This window comes from Notolepis coatsorum (assembly GCF_963971535.1).
Source record: "Notolepis coatsorum genome assembly, chromosome: 19".
Lineage (NCBI taxonomy): Eukaryota > Metazoa > Chordata > Actinopteri > Aulopiformes > Paralepididae > Notolepis > Notolepis coatsorum.
The window spans coordinates 76,302,449-76,319,354 of NC_140183.1; the positions used below are offsets into that span (position 1 = coordinate 76,302,449).

The following is a 16,906-nucleotide window of genomic DNA, read 5'->3' on the forward strand; positions in this document are numbered from 1 at the left end:
ACAATAAACACTATACAACAACCATCAAATGCACACAGCACACACATCCACACGCACACACTCACTTTAAACAAACAACACACTGCAGCACCCACTCTCCACACTTTAGACCACCTAAACACACTTTATATTTATTGATAAAGGATTTGCACTACAACTCGTACACCTTACTGTAAATTGTACCTAAATTGTACCTCATCCCATTTCTGCTTTGCACTATATAGTATTGTATATTAGTACACTGCATAGTATATTGTATATTATATGGTAATCAGTTACTTCTATTCTGCATCGAACATTGTACATATGTCTATACTGAACACTGTGACCTCATTTTTTACTTCTAATTTACATGCTATACTATTTTATTTCATACTTATCTTGTCTAGCACAGTCTCTGGAGCGTAACAGTAAGAAGCATTTTGTATAAAAGTATTCTGTACTTCTGTATGACAACTATTAAATAAACTTGAACTTGAAACTTGATTACACCTTACTGTAAATTGTACCTAAATTGTACCTCATCCCATTTCTGCTTTGCACTGTATAGTATATTGTATATTAGTACATGTATATATATGTATATAGTATTTCTCTTTTTTAGACTCTTCTTGTATCACAAACAGTACTGTATTTGTAAATCTGGTATGTCATACATGTATAGATGTAGCAGTACTGTCTATCTGTATGTCATGTATGTCATATATGTTATGATGCATTGAAAATGGGGGACCCTGATGTAAACAAGATGAAAGTCTTTCTCTGGTCTGCATCCCCTTAACAATTGTGTGTATTGAGCTGTACTGTATTGTACCCACAATTTTCAATCAATCAATCAAATAACAACCGGTAACTTCACTGTGCTTCTTTCAATCAATCAATCAAATCTGACAAAAAAAAAGAAAAATGTCTGCCATTTTTTTATCTCCGTGATTTTTCTTTTGTTTCACAATGAGTCATGACAAATTAATTACATAATCCATGTGTATGTAACAAACTAACATATTCCAGTTGACTGTATCTTTTTTGGACGATTCGTTCAAAAGCTTTTCATACTTCCATTTTTCTATCTATGGCGGATTGATTCAGACAGAAAAAATAAAGTAATTCGGTTGTGGGAGGGATCTGGGGTCACGTGGAGTGTGTTATACTGTTATGCAACTTCACTGTTTCAGCCAATCAGAATCAAGACATTTGCATGCCATTGTATAAAGATGGATACTGGTCTGACTAAGAACATGTTTGTTTGTTTGGTTTCCAGATGAATACTGGTCTGACTTAAGAACATGTGGTTTCCAGATGGATACTGGTCTGACTAAGAACATGCTTGTTTGTTTGTTTACAGATGGATACTGGTCTGACTAAGAACATGTTTGTTTGGTTTACAGATGGATACTGGTCTGACTAAGAACATGTGTGTTTGGTTTACAGATGGATACTGGTCTGACTAAGAACATGTTTGTTTGTTTACAGATGGATACTGGTCTGACTAAGAACATGCCTTGCACGTCTGGAGCCTTAAAGTGGGCAAAAATGCTCAGAGAACGAATTCAAACTCCTTGGGAAAACTTCAGATTTGTGCTCGACTTGTAAGTACAAACGCTCACTTGACTGTTCTGATCTGTAACAGAAGTCGGATATATATATACGTCCTTATAGGGCTGGGCGATATGACCAAATGATAAAATTATTTTCATATAATTCGATATCGATAATTATCGTCGATATAATGTCTGTCAAGTTTAATTAACTTCTTATGCTGCTGCGAATGTCTCGAGTCGAGTTGATGTCGTCATCAGTCCGCGCACGTTAGCAGTTAGCCGACAAGCGGAGTATCTCATGACAATGTAATAAATATGACACTAAAATACTCTCTTCCGCCACAATATATTGAAACGACGTCCACTGTATACCCCACACTACTATAAACGTGGCCTCAGAATTCACGCCACACACATACTCGGCACGTAAATATATAAAACAGCGCCGTTCAAGCTAATTAGCCTAGCAAGCCTTGTTTACTACTTGAGTCCTACCTCTCTACCCAGAGGTGCAGCGCGGGTCTCCTTCCGCTGTCGGCCATCTCATTCACTGATTGGTTGTTAGTGCGTGTGCTCATATCCAAGCTTGGAAAACCGATATATCGAAACTTTGCGACCACGTTTCATGTTTATTTCGAGGAAATAATTTATCGCGATAGTTATCGTTATCGTTTTATCGCCCAGCCCTACGTCCTTATGAACACTAGGTAGTGTTGGCTGGTGGGAAGCAGGTGGGGTATGACTCCTGGTCGTTGCAACAGCGACTCCTACTGGTCGGTCGGGGGCCTGTTCAGCAGGGAGGGGATCGGAGGGAGATGGTGTGAACCATCGCGGTGAAACTCCTCACTGTCGGGTGAAAAGAAGTGGCTGGCGACTCCACATGTATCGGAGGAGGCATGTGGTCGTCTACACCCTCCCCAGACCCACAGTAGGAGGAGGAGGCATGTGGTCGTCTACACCCTCCCCTGACCCACAGTAGGAGGAGGAGGCATGTGGTCGTCTACACCCTCCCCTGACCCACAGTAGGAGGAGGCATGTGGTCGTCTACACCCTCCCCAGACCCACAGTAGGAGGAGGAGGCATGTGGTCGTCTACACCCTCCCCTGACCCACAGTAGGAGGAGGAGGCATGTGGTCGTCTACACCCTCCCCTGACCCACAGTAGGAGGAGGCATGTGGTCGTCTACACCCTCCCCAGACCCACAGTAGGAGGAGGAGGCATGTGGTCGTCTACACCCTCCCCAGACCCACAGTAGGAGGAGGAGGCATGTGGTCGTCTACACCCTCCCCAGACCCCTATATATTATTATATAAGATAATTTAGCATTTACCTTTACTATATTGTTTGCCAGGTCCCTGGAGGGGTCAGAGGTCGTACAGGAGTAGTTCTTCACTGACCATATTGTTCGCCAGGTCCCTGGAGGGGTCAGAGATGGTACAGGTGTTAGGGTGGTGTCTAGAGAACCCAAGAGCAGAACACAAGGCACGGGAGAATGAGGCGGTTTAGGGTATTGTCTGTGTCCATGAGGTCCCGGGGATAGTCCAGGCTGGTGATGTCCAAGGGTGGGGGTGCAGCCCGGAGGTGTGTGATCCTACACACAGGAGAACATGGGTTAGAGTGACGCAGGCTACCGAGCTCACAAAACACACTATAAATATATAGAGTATAGAGGTCCAGATAAGAGTCCTAATACCAAGACAGGTGAAACAACACTCAGACCAGGAGTGGCAGGGGTGCAGGCCTCTCATCCTGGCTCTGTGATGCTGTGAGGTCCAGGTAGACAGAGTGATGGTGAGGCGGGAACAGGAAGAGACCCATATAAGGCCGTGGAGACCTGCTGACAGACAGGGGAGAGAAAGGCCCTGGCTGTGGCCGTAACAGCAGGAGTAGTTCTTCTTCACTGACCATATTGTTCGCCAGGTCCCTGGAGGGGTCAGAGATGGCACGGGAGTACATGGAGATGCTGACTCTCCTGGACCAGTATGAAGAGGATGTCTACACCGACTGGTGCAGCACGCTGGACCAGGTCTGCCACTTCAACCTGGACCAGCCCCTCATCTCAAGAAAGCCATCTGGTCTGATATCAGTCAACTTCAACCCAAAGGTACCATACATCCTAGGGCTGCACCTTCATAGTCAATCATCAGTCAATTAATCAGTTGGTCTAATATTCTATTGGTCAATTAGTCATTTGCCCACGGTGAATGAGTTATTTCCTGAGAAATTATAAGCACATCTCTTGTAAGCACTAGATTTCACAGAGATACTTCTACATTGTTGCATGTGGGGAAAACACATTTTCATAGATTTATTGTTTAAATGAGTACTATGTCCTATGTTATGTCAAGGACAGCCCTAATAACAATTGTGCATTTGCTTACTCTATATTACATCATGTATTCTTCTCTCAAGGATTCTTTCGGTAAAGTGAAAACATTTTATCGCCACCCCAGACAGTGTGATACTTGTTTCTTTATCACTCTACTGACCGTTTCCTTTCCCGTCACAGCTGATTGCAGTCTTGAGAGACGTGAGGTACATTCGGACGCTCAGCCAGGTCGACATCCCTGCTCCAGCCATGGCCGTGTTTGAGAAGAGAGATATGTTCCTAAAGGTTTGACGTCTTACAAACTCACAGGTGGAATTTGTTCAAAGGGGGGTGCACCAACACCGCAACTGATGTCGGATGTGAATGAATGAAAACTTTATTTAACAGATTGCAGAATGGGTACAATACAGTACGGCTCAATACACACAATTGTTAAGGGGATGCAGACCTGAGAAAGACGTTTGTCTTGTTTCCATCAGGGTCCCCCATTACTGTCAGACCCGTAACAGACCCGTAACAGCCAAAAACAACAGTAGGGGTGTAAAAAGTACCCAGAAATTATACTTAAGTGAAAGTATGGGTACCGTCTCAAAATCGTACTCAAGTAAAAGTAAAAAAAAAAGTGAAGTATCTGGCTAAAACACACTTGAGTAAAAGTAAAAGAGTTTCTACTTTTAAATGTACTTAAGTACTAAAAAGTTTAAACTTTTTTTCTGACTGTCTATTCTTCTGATAGCAGGTGTTTAATCAAAGATCCCCACTTTCGAGTCTTTGCACAAGGACCAATCAGCATGGGTATGGGCGGGTTCATTTTCCATTGATGGGGATTTGATTGGCTGTTTTTATATAAAGTGCGGCCGCAGGATTAGTAACGTTAACGTTAGTTCGGCCAGAGAAACAAATATACTAATTAAAATGGTTGGACCTGCGAGATTTGTACTTTGTAGGTCTGCATTTCAAATGTAAGGAGTAAAAAGTATGTTTTTTTTCTCTGAAATGTAATTGAGTAAAAGTACAAGTATACAAACCTAATAATACTCGAGTAAAGTACAAATCCCCCAAAACAGTACTTAAGTATTGTAACAAAGTACAATTACTCAAGTACTTTACACTCCTGAACAACAGGGTATCAGTGTTGTAGAATTTGCCCGATACTAAAGTCCAATATCAAGAGCCATGTGTAACATGTCAGAAATCAAAATAAAACTACTTGATTTTGTGCATTTGAGCACATGTTAGAAACATCTTAGATCTCTATGTTAAACCACAATGGGGTTTCCCCCCCAATGAACCCCATGTCTATACTGTTGAGTAAATGTATTGTATTGAATCATACTCAGTAATACTTAAAAGCCCAGGACTCAGAGTGAGTATTGGCGGTGAAAAAGCGACGATGGCGCTGTTCTCCCCACTGTTCAACTTGGCTATGCTTTTGACTGTATATTCAATTGTGGAGGAATCCCATTGTCTGTCCTAACAATAGCTTGAATCTCACACCTAGAGAGACAATGTCCCCAAACCCCCACCTTCTCTATCCACAAGACCTTCTCCACCTCATTGTTCTCCTAGGTGGCCACTGTAAACACTACTGTCAGCAAAGCTCATTTAACCTACATGTACTTTGTACTATGCGTTTCACTATTAAACCTAACGCTATATTGATCATGAAGATCCATCTACGGCCATAATTGATGAGTCCGGTTCCACCACACTATCCTACCTCATACTCTCTTTTTTTACTGTACTTATTACTGTACATTTGACTGTATATTTTTGGCTGTATATTTAACATTTTACAATACATACCAGAATGTATATCCCGGACCGTATTTTATTCTTATTCGTGACTTTAGTTTTGACTACCTAAATGTTTACCGTTTACTGCGAGCGATCTGTAGTGCTGAATTTCCCTTGGGATAAATAAAGGATTTCTATTCCGTTCTATTCTCTTTCCACACTTGTGTTTCCCAGTACGTGAGCGGTCTGCAGCTGATGGTCCAGTGGTACAACAAAGTGAGACAGACGGTGCTCGAGGTGGAGCTCCCCCTCATCCGAGCGGAGCTGTCGGCCGCGGACCGGCAGCTGACGAGGGCGGAGACCGAGCTGACGTGGCGGGACCAGGGCTGCTGGGGCTTCATCGGAGCCACCAAGGAGCTGGTCCACGGCCTGGAGAGGAGAGTCCAGAGGGCGAAGGACAACTGCGACGCCATCCGGTCTCTGATGAGCGGGTGGAGCAAGCAGACCATGTTCTGCAGGAAGGACAACAAGAAAGGTGCCCTCATCCTGCTGGAGGACAGAGGAGACCGCGTCAGTAAGAGATGCAGCTCCATGAAGAACGACGGGGAGTCTATCCACAAGCTGGTGCAGGTAGGGCTGCTCACATACGATCGGCGGCAATGTTATTTTTAGTAAACCTTTCCTCGATGTGTATTTTTTATGTATTTATGTTTATTTACATTTAAGCATTTAGCTGACGCTTTTATCCAAATCGACTTACAAATTGTGAACAACAAGTCAGCAGGAAGGGTACATCTCTGGCAGCTAAGGTGACTAGTGTCAAACTTGAGTTACACTCCGAGTGCATCTTAGTATAGACATATTAGCATGATAGGTGGTAGTAGTATAAGTATAGTAGCATAGTAGTAAGATACGTAATAGTAAAATAATTTTTAGTTTTATTTTACAACTTAATTTTGTATTTCTTATTATTATTTCTTTGAATTTATTTATGTACTGTTGGATTGATTCCACACATCTAATAGTCACAGCATATTAACTCATTCAGCGCCAGAGGTCGCTGTTTACCTTACCGTTGAAATGCCAACGCCTTTTAACATGGGGATATGTGGCTGTGTTTGCAGGCCTAAAGCTATATTATATATTATAGCTATGGATCTAATAATATAGTCGATTGTCATTGAGTTTCTTCCGGTCAAGATGCAAGAAGCAGATAATTTTTCCATCAATACATTCCCGTTTTATACCGTTGTGAATATGAGTGTAGTTTCAGGGCGGTCTGGTGTCATTTCCAAAAGGCTGCATAATGGCCGGCAACGTGTATTCTAGTAAAAGCGTTATCGTTTCTTCCCTGGACTAGCTACTGTTCTCAAATCAAATTTATATTATCGGTATTATGTTTCATCATGAATGCGTGAAAGGGTGGGGGGGAGGGGGTCGTTTTTTTATGCTCTGATCGCCACCAACGGCATACGTTGTGGAGTAACGTTACATTAGGCCTGCCACGATAACACATTTTGCTGGGCGATTAATTGCCCCCGAAAATATCGCGATAAGCGATATTATTGCGACCGGTTAGAGAATTTTTTTGAGAAATTTATTTCCCAAAACTTTTATTTTGAAGCCCACCGCTCCGTCTTTTCCGGTTTAAGACTTTTATTTTGAAGCCCACCGACCGGACCGGAAGTATTGTTGTGATTATCCTAGCCGACAACTTGTCTCGTCCGGTTGTGTTTTTTAGTTTTAACGTTAGCTACTAACGTTAGATGCAGCTACTACAGGCAATCAACGATGAGGAGGAAGCGTCAAAGCAGTATATAATAGAATAGCTGTGGTGCGTAGGCACTGCAGCACGACTCGAAAACGACCCGTTATAATAAATTAATTCATGTTTAACTTGTCCCCGTCTCCAGTGCTTTGACTAGCCCCACCCGTTCATTGTAAACAATGATGCATGTAATTGTATTAACGTTATTCTGTGTTATTCTAACGTTACACTACAAATAACGCTACTTGGTTAAAAGGAGCAACACTATTGAGAAATGTATTAAGCTATATGTGGCGTTGCTACTGCCCCACGGAGCTCCCGTGCTGTGCTCTGTAGTAACGCCAGCGGCCAACCCACACGGAGAGAGACTGCAAGGGGCACTGGTTCCGCCTCATTAAAACAAACGCGCAAATAGCAATTAATCGCGCCCGTCAAAATCATTGCATTCATTTTAATTATCGCGGCAATTAATCGATTTATTGCTTATCGCGGCAGGCCTACGTTACAGTAACACTTTCGGATCACAATGAAAGCATGCTTGGATCAACGCAAGATTGATACCATATAGCCCTTACCTTGACTAGGATGTACTGCAAAAAGAATATTCCAATTATCTGATCGCCATTCCAAGTATTGATGTTGATCGTGTTGCCAACGTAATCCAGCAATGAACATGAACCGCGACTGCTTGATTCTCGTCGATGCATGTGTTATAAGCGCTTTGCCTGCCAGACTATTTAGACTCCGCTCGCAGGCCGCAGATCGACCGACACACCAAACCACATCGTTTCAAACAGAGTGCAATAGCGGCTGCGATCTCAGACCCATCCCCAGTGATAACACAGGCTCCCGGGATGTTTTATGAATGGAAATATCGAATAAAAGAAATAACGATGAAAACCCATGTATACTCGGGTTTTCGGGGGTCCTGGCGCTCAACGTTCGGCGAGTTAACCCGACTATAGTCGGGTCCGGCGACCAATGTGTTAAGAATTGCTGTTAAAATTACAAATACATAATTTCTTTACATTTTTTATTGCTGGTGAACTTTATCACAGTGAACTATATAATTTTAAATCCAACGAGGGCGGCTACGTGGCGTAGTGGGCAAGGCACTCGCCACGAAATGCTGGAGACGCTGGGCTTGCCTGTTCGAGCCCAGCGCTCCACATTTGCTTTCAGTTTAGCTGGTCGTCCGTACTAATACACATTGGCCGTATTAGGGGGTGGGAAACTGATGGGTGGGGATCGGGCGTTGTGGACAGCGACTCCTACAGGTCGGTTGGTGCGCCTGCGCAGTAGAATCAGGAAGTGTCGGGGGCAGCGTGAGCCTCCCACGCGTTACTCCTCGCCACTGAGAGATCGAGCTGCGCAGGTGAAAAGATGCGACTGCTGTTATCTCAAGTACCGGAGGGGACTTGTGCTATGTATGACTTAGTCCACATTGCAGCCGGCTTGTGGGAGGCAAGAAACAGCGTTCGTGACAGGGGAGGGTTGAATTGGATGATACGAAATTGGGATGGGAGAAAAATATAGAAAAATGGGAGAAAAAGTGAATAAAAAAATAATAATTTTAAATCCAACGCGATGATGAGTACAGAGCCAGGACATCCACAAATCTGTCGATTGATCTTTGCTCATGAGATATTCTCCTCCATCCACCAGGAGAACATGTCCCTCCTCCACGCCGCCCCGGCCTCGGAGAGCTGCCGGTCCTACCTGGAGTACGTGGACGACATGGTGGTGGAGGGGCTCTTCAGCGCCATCAGCCGCTCCCTGGAGTTCTTTGTGGAGAACATGGAGCCGGGAGGGCCGAGCCGAGCCCCGCTGTTCCAGGCCCACATGCTGCTGAGCGGCCCGGCGGTGTCCTTCCTGCCCTCGCTGGAGCGAGACGCGGGGGACGGCCTCTACGAGCTGGTGGAGGGACTGGTGGGGGACATCTTCAAGACATCAAGGAACGTGGACAGGGTGGCCGTTCATTTGGACGCGGAGAGCTATCAGGTGGGAAGGCGTTTAGGCGAGAGGGATTTATTTTCAAAGAACTCTGAATTAACCTATACGGTTAATTAATAATATTATGACTATGATTTGGTTGCAAGCATGCACTGTAGAGACACAGCTGGGATTATGGTTTTATGTGTTGTATTTTGGTAAGTCATTCCTGAAACATCTGGTTGAAAGACATTTTTAAAGTAAAGTTTGTTAGGGTCTGTTGCTTTTTCACCAACTAGCTACTGTATGTGAGAACTGAGAAGCTGTCAATCTGTTTAGTTTGTGACTGCTTTCACAGGAAATAGGAGGATTACAACCACAATCCATGTGTCTATTCTGATATCAACAGTCATTTTCGCCACACAAGGTTCCAAATATTGAATTTAGCAAGTTGACAGTTCGTAAATAGTATACTGTATGAATATTTTCCTGTAATTCTATACTGGCAACATCACAGGTGGATTCATACTCATACTGCTTGTAGACAACAAGCTAGGGATCGTAACAATTATTGTCTTTACTAATAAAAATAAATAAATATATATATATAGTAATATATAGTAATATATAGTAATATATATATATAGCACGTTATATATATAGTAATATATATATATATATTAGAGCTGGGCCGTTAACGTGCTGCGTTAACGCTATACTAGTATCGCGCGATAATATAATTAACGCATTAATCTAAAACATTTTTTTTTTTTTTACCTTTATTTACCCAGGGTAGGTTCGCTGAGCACAGATGCTCTTTTTCAGGAACGCCCTGCTTCACATTCACACAGTTCCATTCACACCTGGGAGCTGCCCAGTACAACCACAGTTGACACCATTGGCCACTGAGCAACTCCACTGGAGCAGTTGATTCAAGCCATGTCACATAGTTCAAGTTTGAAATTATTCTTTCTGTTTTGCTCCTGAGAGTGCTAGATACTGTACTGTACTGGTAATATTATTTATTTGTGTTAACTTCTGAATAAAACAACTTATTAAACACAAGTACATCTTACTGAACATTATTTTGATATTTCATTACCAATTATCATAGCAAAACAGCTTTTTCAAACAGTCTGTAATGCATTTTGGAAACGGGAGATGGGCTCATGGTGTAATGGGCCACCTGGCCTGAGAAACATAAGGAGGAAAGAAAAAGTAAGGACTTACTTCTGGTCATTATTTGGGTAGAACACATATTTTGAATGCCTTCGGCAGGTTTTTTTTTTAGCCATTTTAATCTAGATTAATCTAGATTAAATCCAGGATTGCAGATAGATTAATCTAGATTAAAAAAATGTATCTATGCCCACCTCTAATATATATATATATATATATATATATATATATATATATATATATATATATATATATATATATATATATATATATATATATATATATATATATATATAAATATTATGTTAAAATGGCTTGCTGTACTCCTGATGTAATTCTCTTAAACTGCTCTAATTCTCCCAGGATGTGATGGATGACATGCTAGATCTGTTAGACCTGAGGCAGGAGATCATGGTGCGAGTGGACGAGGTCCTCCAGAAAGCCCTGGAGTACCAGAGCCACTTTGACCGCTACACCCACCTCTGGCTAGACGACCGGGCCGAGTTCCTCAGGCAGTTCCTCCTGTACGGACACGTGCTGACGGCCGAAGAGTCGGAGGCTTGCGGAGAGGACGTTTTCCCCGAAAGCCCGCCCGCGATCGAGAAGTTCAGAGAGCAGGTGAGATGATTAGACCGATTCTTCGTTCAAGAATCAACATTCATCCGCGCTTGACATGCGTTTCTAATCTAGCATATTCCTAACTCTACAGATAGATTATTACGAAGATCTGTACACTAAGGTCACCAAGCTTGAGGACTTCAGAGTGTTGGACGGATGGTTCAGAGTGGATATCAAGTCTTTCAAAGCCAGTCTCCTGAACGTTATAAAGAAGTGGAGTTGGTTGTTCAAGGAACATCTCATGACGTCAATCACTGACAGGTAAAATCTTTCTTTGCAAAGCTGTTATCTACAGCACACCTCCTATGCTGTTACAATGGATCTCAACGTGGGGTCTGGGGACCCTCAGGGGTCTCAGGGGGGTCTCAGGGGGGGTCTCCACAATAAGTGACTATTGTGATCATAGGTTTCACTACTTTCTTCATGGTTATCTCCTCAACTACATTATAGACAGCTATGGAATTGTGGACTTCATATAACAGGGTATCTGATTAATTCTCAATTTAAGGCCATTACAAAGATATTATTTAAAACGTCTTAAATTTCATTTGCACAGGTATAAAATCTTTGGGGGGGCAGCCCGGCTGTCGGGATATTTAAATTGCCAGTTCAGTGTCGCTATGCGTTTTTCCCCCGTAGTATGGTCGTGAAATTGGTATAGGATTCAGCTCTAAGTGGTATTTAATTTCAAACCTTTATTTAAACTCAAAAGGTTTGGGCCCCATAGTGGCACACCGCATACTGCCTCGCAGACCTACGCGGCCGTCCCGGGTTCGCCTCCCGCTCCCGGGCTGATTTGTCGCATGTCCTCCCCACATCTTCTCCCGTTCTCCCTCTCCTCTGTCGGTCTTGTATGACCAATAAAAGCTGTAAAAATGGAGAAAAAAAAATTATAATAATAAATAAAAGGCAACTGAGGTTTCCCTCATGTCACGTTGAGTGTACATACAGAGTTTTTATTTTTTTTGAATATTTAGATTTTACAGGCGGTCCCACATGGGCCAAAGAAAAGAAAAGTAAAGTAATGCCCTCCCTCCCTCTCCCCCCCTCCCCCCACCCCTATACCAGACAAAATCATTCTAAAATACCTTAAATAATTTATTAATCATTGTTTTTCCTTTTAGCTTTTAAATCACCAGACATCAGTCACATATGCATCTCTTGTATTCTGTAGATAGAGAAAAAGAAAAGTAAGAACATAAAAGAATAACAAGCTGAGAGACTAGGAAGGCCAGTCAGATCGCCTCTGTCACATGATCCGCTTCCATACCCTCAAAGAAAGTTAGGAAAGGATCCCAAATATTGTGGAATTTTTCGGTACAACCTCTGACAGTATACCTGATCTTCTCCAGTTTGATATGATGCATGACCTCTCTCATCCAGTGGCCGTAGACAGGTGAACCTGGGTCCTTCCATTTGAACAGTATCAGCCTTCTGGCCAAAAGTGAACAGAAGGCCAGCATTCTAGATTCCCACCATTTAAAGTGGATGTCCCGTTGGGGCCACTCCGAATAATGCAATATATGGTGATGGCTCCACTTCCTTTCCAAATATCTTAGAGAAGGTGTCAAAGATGGTCTGCCAATAGGTGTGCAACTTTGGGCACGTCCAGAACATGTGGAGCAGAGTGGCTGGAGCCTGTCTGCAGCGGTCGCATAGAGGGTCTATGTCGGGATATATTTTAGAGAGCCTGTCTTTAGACCAATGCAGTCGGTGTACAATTTTAAATTGGATAACCGCATGTTTAAGGCAAATAGAAGAGGAGAAAATCCCCTGTATTATTTTGTCCCATGTGTCCTCTGTGATTGGTTCACCTAAGTCAGTCTCCCATCTGCCCCTGAGGAGATCTAAAGGTGTCGAGTTGCTTCTATTAAGTAGTTCATAAATTCTGCTTATAGCCTGTTTCTGGATCAGTTTACAGTTCAAGATTGAGTCTAAAAGGGAGGCAGGAGGACACACTGGGTAGCAGTCTGAGTTCGAAGTTACGAAGCTCCGGAGTTGCAAGTATCTATAGAAGTGTGACCTAGGGATCTTGTATTTCTGTACTAGCTGTTCAAAGGAGGCAAAGTTGCCGTCTATATAGAGGTCAGACAGCGCAATCACTCCACTCCCAGCCCAACTGTCGAAGGCCTTATCCATCGTTGATGGGACAAACATGTGATTTCTTGTGATCGGAGCAGGAAAAGGTTCTTCTAAATTGGTTCCACACTTTTATCGAATGGATGACAACTGGGTTCGAGGTAAAGCTAGATATGGGCTGTGTGAACGGGAGCTTAGCACATAACAAGGCAGATAGGGAGGTGGATTTAACCGACGCACTCTCCAGTACTGTCCACCAGGGGGCTGTGTCCTCGCCCTTTACCCAGTATAGTAACGATCTTATGTTTGCTGCCCAGTAGTAGTAAATAAAGTTTGGAAGCGCCATCCCACCCATTACGCGGGGTCTCTGCAGCATAGATCTTTTGATCCGGGGCGGTTTTTTGTTCCAGATAAAGGAAGATATCTGGTTGTTTATCTTGGAGAAGAATGTTTTAGTCAGAAAGACTGGAAGACTCTGAAATACATATAGACATTTCGGCAATACATTCATCTTTATTGTGTTGATTCTCCCACCCAGACCAGACAGTAAAGGTTGATAGTTAGCCATATATAGGTCCTTATGTTCATGCGTGATCCATATCCCGAGGTACTTGACCTTTTTAGGGCTAATTTTAAACGGGAATGTGCTCAGAGGTGTCCGATCCGCCGAGGTGCCGACGGGCATCAGCTCGCTTTTTTTAATGTTGATTTTGTATCCGGATATTTTGCCGAAGTCTGCAAGTAGGGACATTAACTGAGGGAGACTCGTTAGGGGTTGTGATATATACAACAACATGTCGTCCGCGTAGAGCGAGACTTTATGCTCCGAGTCCGCGCGCATGATCCCTTTGATATCGGTGTTCTGCCTCAGAGCCAGCGCAAGGGGCTCCATTGCGATCGCGAAAAGGAGTGGAGATAAGGGACATCCCTGTCTCGAGTGTCTCGTACCCCTATGGAGTTCAAAGTAGGTGGATAGATTGTTGTTGGTGCGAACGGCAGCCATCGGAGACGTATATAGAATTTTAATCCAAGCTATGAGTTTAGGGCCAAACCCAAACCTCTCCAGAGCGTGAAAAAGATAGTTCCACTCCACCCGATCAAACGCTTTTTCCGCATCAAGGGAGAGGACCACCTCAGGTGTTCCGGGTGGAGAGGGGATATACAGGATATTTAGGAGGCGTCTGATGTTAAAGAAAGAGTACCGATTCTTGATGAAGCCTGTTTGGTCCGGCGAGATAATCGAGGGGAGAACCCCCTCCAGACGACGGGCCAGAACCTTAGCGAGAACCTTGACATCGGCGTTAAGGAGGGAAATTGGACGGAACGAGCCGCATTCCAGTGGGTTCTTGTCTTTCTTAAGGATTAAGGAGATAACCGCTTGGCGCATGGTCGGAGGAAGAGAATTTGTTGAGAATGATTCATCAAATACGGCTAGCAGCAGCGGGGACAGCTGGGTTGAGAATTTTTTGTAGAAGTCTGTAGGGTAGCCGTCTGGCCCCGGGGACTTGCCACTCTGCATAGATCTAATCGCTGACGTAATCTCTGCAACCGTAAGTTCCTCCTCCAGATCCGCGGCCCTCTCTGGGTCGACTGTCGGGACGCGGAGGGTCCTATAGAAATCGTCCAGCGTGGAGGGCCCACTTGCGAGTCCGAGGTGTATAACGATTGGTAGAAAGTTTTAAAGCTTTTATTAATTTTAAGGTTGTCAGTGGCTTTTGAGCCCCACTCGTCGTTGATAGTGGGGATGGACTGGTTGGCAGTTCTTTGTCGCAGCTGATGGGCAAGTATCCGTTCAGCCTTCTCCCCATGTTCATAATACCCCTGTCACGTTTTAGTAATGAGGTACTCAGCCTGTCGCGTTGACAGGAGGTCAAACTCAGTTCGCAACGATATACGTTTTTTCAACGTGTCGGTTGATGGCGAGTGGCTATGTAGTCTATCTAGCTCCAAAATCTCGTCCGTCAGTTGCTTAAGGCGTGCCGTGTTTTATCTTCTTTTGGTTGGCGCAATATGAAATCACCTGTCCCCTTAAGTACGCCTTAAGTGATTCCCAAATGGTTAAAGAAGACATTCCCGGAGTCTTATTAATGTCGAGAAATAATGTAATTTCCGAGGTGATGAAGTTTGTGAAGGCTTCCTCCGACAGGAGCAACGGGTTGAGTCTTCACTGGCGGTGGCCGAGCCGTGTATTCGGGATACTCATTTTCATAACTAAGGGACCATGGTCTGAGATAACTATCGCTCCATAGTCACAAGGGAGAGGAGCCTTTTATCCAAGATAAAGTTATCTATGCGCGAAAAGACCGGGGAGAAGAAGGAATATCCTCTGGATCCTCTGGATTACGAAACCGCCATACGTCAGCTACCCCATACGATTTAAGAAAGAGCTGGATTGCGCGGGCTGATTTAGACAGGGGGGCCCTTCTGGGCGAGCTACGGTCCAGCACCGGGGAGAGTGCGCAATTCATGTCGCCGCCTAGGATGAGATGGTGCGAGGTCATAACTGGTAGGCGAGAAAAAAGGCTGGTGAAGAACGAAGGATTGTCCCAGTTTGGCGCGTAGATATTAGCTAGAATGACCAGGAATGAATGGAGCTTCCCCACCACTATAATATAGCGCCCTGCGGAGTCAGCCTCTACACTTGACATAGTAAATGGTGTGTTTTTATCAATTAATATGGCTGCTTCTCTGGCCCTTGAGTGGAAGTTGGAGTGATACATCTGTCCCACCAACCCCCCCCCCCTAGTCGGGCATGGTCCGATGTTCTTAAGTGTGTCTCCTGTAGAAACGCTATATCCACGTTGAGCTGTTTTAGATGTGTAAGTACCTTCTTTCATTTTACTGGGTGGTTGAGTGATTTAACATTCCCACTCACGAAATTGACAGAGCACCCGTCCAACCCTACGGCATCACCTGTGTTGATCATAGCAGACGAGAGAGGCCATGCATCTGGAACCTAGAGAGACCTCAGCACAACTGCATGTAAAAAGCAAAACAGACGTCTGATCGATTAAGCATGTTGAATGTACAAGTCTGGTAACCCCCCCCCCCCTGACACCTATAAAAAACAAGGTGCCCAAAATACCCTTCAGAAACTAATCCACACATAAAGTGCTTGTGTTGGAGGTTCTTTATAGAGCCAGCCACTCAGGCCCTCGTTGAGCCCCTTAGGTAAAATAAAATAATAAAAAAAAATTAAATTTTAAAATAAAGTAAAGATAAAAGTTTTAACTCAGATCTTGGTACTATATGAAATCTTCAGCTGCCCAGTGAGGTACACCCAACCAGGTAAGGTAATATAGGTGGCAACGTTAAACGGTAAGCATAGCAGTAATATATTAACATTAACAACATCACATAAAGCAGGCCCCAGAGTAAGGCCGAACACCATACTCCCAAACAAGGGCAACCAACGTGCCCCGTTAAACACAGAAATGGGTGCCTGGTTGGGTGATCTAGAACAAATTGGAAGAGGTGTGGGAGTGTGTGTGTGTGTGTGTGTGTGTGTGGGTGTGTGTGTGTGTGTGTGTGTGTGTGTGTGTGTGTGTGTGTGTGTGTGTGTGTGTGTGTGTGTGTGTGATCGTGCGTGTGTCCATGTGTCTATAAATGGGTGTGTGCCTGGGCGTATGCCCTTCAGTGTTCGTGCAGTTGCGTGCATGTGAGCATATGTGTGAGTGTGCGTGGATGTGTCGGACACAGCCGGGGTGCAAGAGTATGAGTGCG

At 43.9% G+C, this 16,906-nt stretch overlaps 1 protein-coding gene across 1 annotated transcript in view; it reads left to right on the forward strand.

The window, feature by feature from the left end:
* LOC311246560 (dynein axonemal heavy chain 11) overlaps nt 1-16,906 on the forward strand; it is a gene marked incomplete at its 5' end in the record, with an annotated part of 186,316 nt that overhangs the window by 16,753 nt on the left and 152,657 nt on the right. The window contains 7 exons of the mRNA XM_084336710.1: nt 1,474-1,589; nt 3,462-3,645; nt 4,051-4,155; nt 5,842-6,237; nt 9,041-9,376; nt 10,850-11,104; nt 11,196-11,365. Of these exons, the coding sequence (XP_084192836.1) occupies nt 1,474-1,589; nt 3,462-3,645; nt 4,051-4,155; nt 5,842-6,237; nt 9,041-9,376; nt 10,850-11,104; nt 11,196-11,365 (1,562 nt within the window). The remainder of the gene's footprint in view (nt 1-1,473; nt 1,590-3,461; nt 3,646-4,050; nt 4,156-5,841; nt 6,238-9,040; nt 9,377-10,849; nt 11,105-11,195; nt 11,366-16,906) is intronic.